The sequence below is a fragment of the Seriola dumerili genome, unplaced genomic scaffold (genome assembly GCF_002260705.1).
Source record: "Seriola dumerili isolate Sdu_G_001 unplaced genomic scaffold, Sdu_1.0 BDQW01000068.1, whole genome shotgun sequence".
NCBI classification, from domain to species: Eukaryota; Metazoa; Chordata; class Actinopteri; order Carangiformes; family Carangidae; genus Seriola; species Seriola dumerili.
Genome location: NW_019174323.1, coordinates 15,418,320 through 15,426,974, shown reverse-complemented (window position 1 = coordinate 15,426,974; position 8,655 = coordinate 15,418,320). Strand labels below are relative to the sequence as shown.

General features: G+C 41.1%; 1 protein-coding gene across 1 annotated transcript in view; it reads right to left on the bottom strand.

The window, feature by feature from the left end:
* Positions 1-1,097: 1,097 nt before the first annotated feature.
* Positions 1,098-8,655, bottom strand: part of LOC111219907 (anthrax toxin receptor 1-like) — a 34,331-nt gene continuing 26,773 nt past the window's right edge. The window contains exons 17-18 of the mRNA XM_022742754.1: positions 8,209-8,289; positions 1,098-1,487 (exon numbers count right to left, since the gene is read on the bottom strand). Of these exons, the coding sequence (XP_022598475.1) occupies positions 1,212-1,487; positions 8,209-8,289 (357 nt within the window). The 3' untranslated portion in view covers positions 1,098-1,211. The remainder of the gene's footprint in view (positions 1,488-8,208; positions 8,290-8,655) is intronic.

Genomic DNA, 8,655 nt, shown 5'->3' with positions numbered 1-8,655 from the left:
AATGTCCCAATGTTAACAAAAACAAATACATACTGTAGTTGCCCAGCAGTCTATGTGCGCAGATACCAAAACAAACAAAAAAAAACAAAAAAATATATATTGCTGTTATCTAAATTTAACTACATGAAAAGATGGTTAAGGACAATATCCAAAGCCTCAAAGACGTCAACCAACGTAGCATTCAAAATCGCATCTCAAAGTAAAAACATACCTTCCATATAACATCTGTACACTTCCCTGTCACTGAATGGTACAAAGACTGGACCACAAAATCATGTAACTGTATCATTTCTGCATTAAAGAGTTGGAATTTGTTGGGTTAGCATGTTGTTGGATGAAAGAAACGTCGCAAAAAGGTGAAGAAAAAAAAATTCACTTAAGCTCTGAGTTTCCCTCATGGGATTCATAAAATATATCTATCAAGAACAAAGGTCCAAAACTTAAATTTTTGACAAATCACATGTTTTTCTTTGTTACTTAACACCATTAACAACATGACTGATTTTTGAAATTGCTTTAAAACCCAATTCCCAAAAAAAAAACCTCACAACAATGGAGTAATACGCCAATCTATTCTCTAACCTGGTTACTCAGATTTCCATGTACAACCTACTTTTCACCTTAATTCTCAATGGCATAACTCAGTAGTTGATATAAACAACAAAGAAATTTCATCCATTGCAGTATTCTTCTGTGGACTTCCTGTCCCAACATGCTTTGCTGTCCAGCAACAATCCTCCCTGATCTCACAAACGCCAACACAAAGTAAAATATTTCTCAGAATCACCCCATTCATTCACTCTGTATGGGACCGAGCGTTAAGTCAAACTGCTCGTCAAAATCATTTTTCTTGCTCATGAGCGAATGCTAATACCCTGTAGGAAATGACCACTCTTCACTTTGGCACTTGGGCATCGAGTTTAGTAAAAATTCAGTTTTCATATCAAGTTTCTCTGATGTTATCATGCTAGGTGGTAGCATGTGTGAAATAACTAAATTACCAGCTTTAGGTTTAACTTGACACTCTTTCCCATACAAGAAGAGAAGCACAGAATGGCTGGGATTCATAATCTTTGGCTTATAGCAGGAGTATCTTTGGCAGCGAGGACCACAGCCTTCAAACTGAAAGAACTGGTCAACAGAGCGTTAAGTCTGTGTATCAAAGCGGGTGCGTTTGGGGGTGGGGTAGGAGAGGGGTTTGTCTATGTGATTCAGGGGCGGAGGCTGGGCGGGGGACGCGATGGCGGTGGACAGGGTAGCCCCGGGGGCGTGCGGGATGGTGGCGGACCTGGGAGTACCTGGCCTGGTGGGGGTGATCTGGCAGGAGGGCTGCTGGAGGTGGGAGACGAGGAGGCGGTGCGGGTGACGGGGCGGTAGTCTGGTGGCGGCGGCGAGGGTGTGTCCATCGGGGTGCGAGGTGCGGCCTTGGCTGCTGCTGCTGCTGCTGCCGACTCGTCCTTCACTCTTGTGAAGTTGATGCAACGACCCTAAAGGAAAGGAAAGAGACATTATTGATTAAAAAAAAATGATAAAAAGATATTAGATTTATTTTTTTAGCCAGTGTTCCACCACTGGTCCAAAAAGAAATGTCTGCTCCTGTAATTTTGTACAGATTCATGGTGTCCAGATGTTGAATCGCAATGACTTAATCTTGTGACTGGTCAAATTTTTTTTACTTCTATTTATGCCCAAAATACCTGAAAAATGGACGTGCCCAATGTGTTTAGTGCATTTAATTACGAAATATTAAACTGTGAATGTGGTAAACATTATACCTGCTAAACATCAGCGTCTTAGCATTGTCATTATGTTTCCATCCAACGTTTTGAATGTATTTTAAAATCTGCACATAGAAAAACACAAAAACATCACATCTGTGTGCAGCGATGAAGAGCATGTCATGTTCCTTAAATTAATAAACAACCAACAGAAATTTAATGTTTTCATTATGTCTTCTATGTGGTTTTAGACTTCAGCGTGTTGCGCCCTCTTCTCCGACTGGAGAATTAGCACCACCAGCTGTTTTTTTAGCAGATGGAAATTAACTTTAATTTGGGTTTTTTTTTTTTTGTTTTTTTTTTCAGTTTCTGTAAATAATTAAATTTTAATGAAAATTTGTTCTACATTTGGATGGAAACCTGACCAGTGATGGGTTTAAATAAGGATTATAACAAAGAATAAAAGTTCAGAGTATACACTGTATGTGTTTCACATGAAAATACACCAAAAATATAAAATTAATATGAATATGTATGTGATATTAGAAAGAAGAGTATATGTATGCTTAATCTACAATGTATATGCACAATACAACAGCTGGCTTACATGAATGTAGAATCAGGCTAGAGTATGACATAGGATACACACGCATATACCTTCAGGTAAAGACACACGGGTCTCTAACCTGCATTTGGGCTAAGAAGTGACATCAGTTGACCACATGGTCACAGTACAGTCACCACTCTTTGTCTCTCTTTGTGTGTGTGTGTGTGTGTGTGTGTGTGTGTGTGTGTGTGTGTGGCCAGCTGGTGTTCCAGATTACACTTAAATCCCCACTCTGACGCCCCCACTCCAAATTATCCCGGTTAGTCCAATGTTCTGTCCCGGCAACCGTGACTCGCCATGACACCATATGGAAACATGGGGGAAGGATTGGGGTTAGAGGCTGGGACTGGTGTGTGTGTTTTTGGGTGAAGGGTGGCAGGTGGTGGGTGGGTGGTGGTAAAAGGTTGCAGTTTATCTGGAAGTTTATACCAGTGTAAGGGTGACTTATATTGTAAAACAAATGAATTTGTTCCAGCAGAAATCACATTTCACTCCTTAGCGTCCCGTAAAATATTACACTGACCGCAAACGTCAGCCAAGTTCATAGAGGTTGCCGTTGTCATAGCAACCCCGCCCGCTCCATAGTTGCATATGGTTGGCAGCCGGAGCGGAGTGAAGTAATGTTAATCTGCTAATAACCAGTATCAGTGATTGGAGCCACGGGACCATGGTTTTACAGAGTGGAAAATGAGAGAACAGGAATTGATGTCACTCATAAAGCTGTGTGGGATCAGTACAGCTCATTCCATCTTTCAAAAGCATTACGCATAATTTGGTCTTTTTTTAATTTTATTTATTTATTTATTTTTTTACATTTTTCAAAAGGTTTTAACTTATTGAAATGTCTATAGAGAAAAGGCCTGAATGAAACACAATGAATGTTGAGATAGTGTAACATATCAGAGACGGGGAAAACAATACCAGACAGAAGAAAATAATATATTAACCAAACTTAACTGAGGTAATTCTTCAATATCCTACACTAAACTTTTGCCCTCGTCTCCAGCAAACCATTCCTGCCCTCTTTTATTTAGCTGAACATCTCTGCATCTACCGCAGACTCCTCTCCAGCACTGATGTTGAACTTCAACTTTGCCTCTCAGCAGATCAGATGCAGATTAAAGCTACCAGAGAGGTTGGATGATTGAGATCTGAGAGATCAATGCATCAGGAACTGAAATGCATACACGACATGGTATACATGATATAAGCAGAATGATGTCTATACACACATGTATATAGTCACACTGAGGCAACATTTGGCAGGAAATCAATGAAAACAGTCCTGGAGGACACATTCCATTCATCCCGACTGGTAAATTAGCTGCTGAGAGCAGACGCAAAAAAAGTTGAGCAAACAGAGGGGAAAAAGGACAAGAATTTAGCAGCGACCTCCAGTTTCTGGTCTGTCGCCACTTATCCAGTCTGGCATTCCAAGACGTAGATGGAAAAAAAAAAAAAAAAGCCTGTGTGAGGATCCTCTCAAATTCTTTAAAACTGTTTTCTTGCCTGAAGTGTACCCCTTCCCCTTTTTGCTTGTTTAATGTATTCTCTGAACTAGCACTGCACTTTGGCTCCATCCCAGACAGGATTTAATGAGAGACAAATGCAAAGCTGGTTTGGGTAACAAGTTGAATCAGAGATATGTGTTGAAACACTTTGTAGTTCCACAAAACAGCTTGAAGTGCCAAAAATGAGAAGTTGCAGGGGAATGCCTTCCCCTGAATATTAAGACGCTCTGCTGGGAATGTTTGCATGCTACACTATGGTAATAGGCCTCCTGATTTTTATCACACAGTAAAGGAAGTGAATAGCATAATGGCATGAAATTAAAATAAATGCATGAAAATGAATGATGCAGAAAATAACAGGAAAATAATATAAAAATGATTTTTTTGTGGCAAAATTTTTCACATTGAGTTGTTTCCAATTAACAGTAACGACAATACAGGACAAAAAAGAGAAAAAACATTGGGAAATATGCTTCTTTGCTTCATTGCCAAAAGTTTTAAGAGAGGACTGACCTGACTCATGTCTGTACGATAAACATGAAGCTACTGTACTGCCAATAGATGGCTAACTTGGCTTAGCACAAAAACTGGAAACAGGTAAACATCTAGCTCACTAATATACTTGTTATATCTTGTTTGTTTGATTTGTACAAAACCAGAAATGTAAAAACAACAAATTAATTAGTGAGTTTTAGAGGCGCTGGTAGTCCGTCTCGCTCTTTCCCCCTGTTTCCAGCCTTAGTGCTAAGCTAAGTTAGCCGTCTGGAAGAGGCGTCGTATTTAGCATACAGACATTAAAGTGCTAATCATCTTTTATGTGAGAAAAAGTGGCAGGTTTAAAACTAAACAGATACGGTTGAATTACATGTGCATGTTTTGTGCACTGTATATATATATATTTTTTTTAACCCAGCTTCGCTTCATGTACATTGTTCTGTTAGCGGCCAGCTGTGGTTTGAATCTCCGAACATTTTCCTGGATTAAAGAAAGCCACACTCTTTGGTGATCTCCTCCACTGTCTGCAGTCTTACCAAGGTCATAAAATTGTCTAGGCTTGGGCAGTGTGTGTGTGTGTGTGTGTGTGTGTGTGTGTGTGTGTGTGTGTGTGTGTGTGTGTGTGTATATGTTAGTGCGTGTGTGAGACATGGTCAGTTGGTCGATGGAGACAGCCTTGGCAGACATCTGCCTTAGGTATTACCTCATGTCCTTTAGCCAGCTAAATGCTTCCCTGGGGAGGATTGTATTTATATGAGAGAGAGAGAGACTGTGGACTAGCTCTACCTCATACTGTATACTCTGACGTCAGTGTAATGATTGTGGTTTGGTGACACACACGCTCATAATGGCTAACTCCTGTCTCAAATTTAGATAACTTCATCTAGCGGCCTTAACTCTGGTGAATTATGTGGTTATGTATGTATACATATATAAAGTATGCATGGACACACACACACACACACACACACACACACACACACACGCTCAGCCACTCTGCTCTACATCATAGTACTGTGCAGAGCCTATGCTAAGCAAACAAGAAGAGGGGTTACTGGGTTCATTGCTGGGAAAGAGGAAAGTGTGTTTATGTGTGTGTGTGTGTGTATGTGTGGTCAGTAAAGTAAATGAACACTACAGCAGAGGAGATCCATTTTCTATTAGTGCGGCTGGATTCATTTGGAAGAACTAACTACATTACTGTCATTAACCCAGGTGCTGAAGTCATGAGTTGCTTGTGTTAAAGTTAAAGTCAAGTGATTTTATCAATTCAAGAAAATGTCAGATTGATAGAGTCTTGAGACCAACTGACATGACTCATGTCCATTAAAATAAGGTCAGCAGTAAACATGACAAACAAGCCACCCGTGTAAAATGCTTCATTTCCTGTGTGGTAAGAGATTATTACCGGTACAGAGCTAACTCACAGGGAGTGTTTCAGACAGGAAATGGGAAAGGTTTAATGACCTGGATATGGGCTGAATTGGTGTTGCATTAGCTGTCATTTATTAGAAAATGTTTGGTTTTTTTGGGCCATTTGGCCTTTATTTCAATGACAGTGAGAGAGACAGGGAAGTTGGGGGTCGGGGGGTGACATGCAGCAAAGGGCCACAGGTCGGACTCGAACCCCGGAAATGATCATAAATCATTATGGTAATAATAAATAAATAAATGGTACGTACTCTACCAGGTGAACCACCGGGGCGTCTTCATTATAATGAAATCCCTTTGAGTACAGGGTAAATGTACTTGCTAAAACAGACACTGACGCAAAACACTCTTGAATTTGCTGCACAGTGGGGCATTCAGCTGTTGTTGTGGCGATCGGCAATGACAAACGCACCTTGGTGACAGAATGACCAATCAAGAATCCAGACTGGACTCGGCCAACATGCTCTCAAAGGTCTGGTCAGGGTGAGACCGCCACAGGAAAGTTAACACCAAACAGCCTCTCAGGTGACACTTAAAGCAAGGAAAGAGGTGGCCACTCTTTCCCCTGTGAAATACAGAAATGAAGCGACCCGCTGGTCTGGGAGATGTTTCTTTCATAACAAACCGCAAATGACTTGAGGAGGCGACATCATTTCAGTGGAAAGAGACACACGATTTCTTCTAGAAAATAAGCAGTGCGTCATGCACAGCTTACGTATGCGGCCATTGCTAAAAGCGTCTTTGGGGGAAGAGAAATTCTTTGAGGAAGGAAATCAAATCCCAAATCTTTTTTTATCTGACTGCCAGTTTGCTTTGGTAAAGATCTAAAAAAGCTAATGGTGACTTTTTGTCTCATTTGACTCGGGGATAGCTGAAAGCTTATCTGGCGGCAAATCCTGCGTCTATACCTGCTCGCGGTGCCAAGAAAACACTCTTAAATGTGGAATTCCCGTTAAAAAAGATCATCGGAAAATTTTCTGCTAATAAGGCATGGTTTTAACTAGCGCTCAGGACGCGACCTGATCAGCAGGAGAGTCGGCTGTGGAGAGGAGCAAGAATAGAAAAGGTGTGGGGAAAACGTGCCCAGTTATTTACATTTGATTCACATATTGTTGCATGTGAATTGCATGTAGAACACGGAAGTCCTGCAGTTTATGTTTACCATGCACCACTAAATTTCTCGTTTTAGTGAGTCTCATTTAGACTCATGAAGGTGGAAATAGTTATAAAGAATCACCAGAACACATTTTGACATTAAAACTGAATTTGCTAAATGTGTCAGGGAGATTTAAAGCCCTCAAGAGCTTCTAAACTCAGTGAACTTCCATCTTCTCTCCACATTCAACCCAAACCCTTATCTGGGGCGTTTTGATACATGAGGCTGTGGGAATTAAAACTAAAACATGTGGCTGATCTGAGAAGAGATAATTTTTACCATCTTACACGCACGAACACATCAGAAAACATAAGGATGTGTCTGAGTGCGAGCTGCGGTTCTGCTTTCTATCCGATTTATAGCGTCTAATGTGAAGCAGGTGTGAAAATGAGGTTGGCTCAATGGGATGGACTCGGGCCAGCTGAGGTGTCAGCCAGCACAGGAACACCAGGAGTGAGGGGAAACAGGGGAAAAGATGGAGGAGGGGAGAACAGGATGAGTAATCCGTACAGATGACTGAAACATTTTCAGACTGTAGATACACCGGGGTTGTTTTAAAACTGAGCCAGTTTGGAGCTTAATAATGGGTTTTTTTGGTCAATCAGACATATTTTTCTCACCCTAGAGAGGGTTTTATCACACGTGTGACTGTATATAAACGAAAACACTTTCTGAAACTTTATTCGTCATAAATGACAAAACGTCAAAACTGAGCAGCTCCAGCACGGAGGGATGAGGAACAAGCTTCGGCTTTCTCTATATGTTAAAGTGATGTACATGGGTAAATACAGAAATTTTTAAGCCTTTACAAAACCAAAAAAGTGTTTGTTTATTTGCATTAAAATAAGCTGCAAACTGTTGTCTGGCTAACTAGCTTCCTGCTGTACAGTGAGCTGGTTTATATGGTTTATATGTTTGTATGAAGCATTTTATACCACATTATTTTTGGGGTGTACAGGTTAAAAGAAATCCTTTAGCGTATCACATTCGCTGTGTAGACGCTGGTTGTAGATGCTACTAACATTAGCATCTCTGTCCTGCCCTTTACTTGACTTCAAGAGTGAAACACACTGAAATTATGAGCAGTGAGTCTAACCTCTGGAGAAAGGAAGGGTGAAGGAAAGGAAGAAGAGGGTGGTGCTGCTGTGGGTCACTGCAGGTATAAAACACTACAGGAGGGAGGAATTGCAGGCATAACAAATGTGAAACAGGGGAAGTGAATGAGAGGCGTGGGTGAAAGCATCTCATAAAATGAAAAAATTTCCCACAGTACACCGCTGAGTTACTCACATGATCCCCGGGCTGGGGTCTCATCAGAGAGACCTGGTCGTACCCGCGGCGAAACAGAGCCCAGATAGCGTCCAGTTTACCCTGAACAGGACAGAAGCAAGAGACAGGTTCAACAGCTGGTCACATCTGGACGTCAAACTCTTCCACACCGCAATCCATAACTTCATACAATCCTGTTAATGCTGATTATACAGTATCAGCGAACATTTGGTCTGTGGTTCTTGGTGAACGCCAAGCGTCCGCAGGTTTTAACCCCAAACAAACACAACATACGCTGATTTGACTGATTAGTTCCTTCCTCTCTGGCTGAAACGCTTTAATCATGATTAGTCACTACGGTTACATCAAGACTCGTGGTTATATTTTGGTGCATTTCTCATTAACCTAATACACAAACGCATGAACCTTTTTCATTCCCTATAAATGAGCGTCTGTTTCCACAAATAA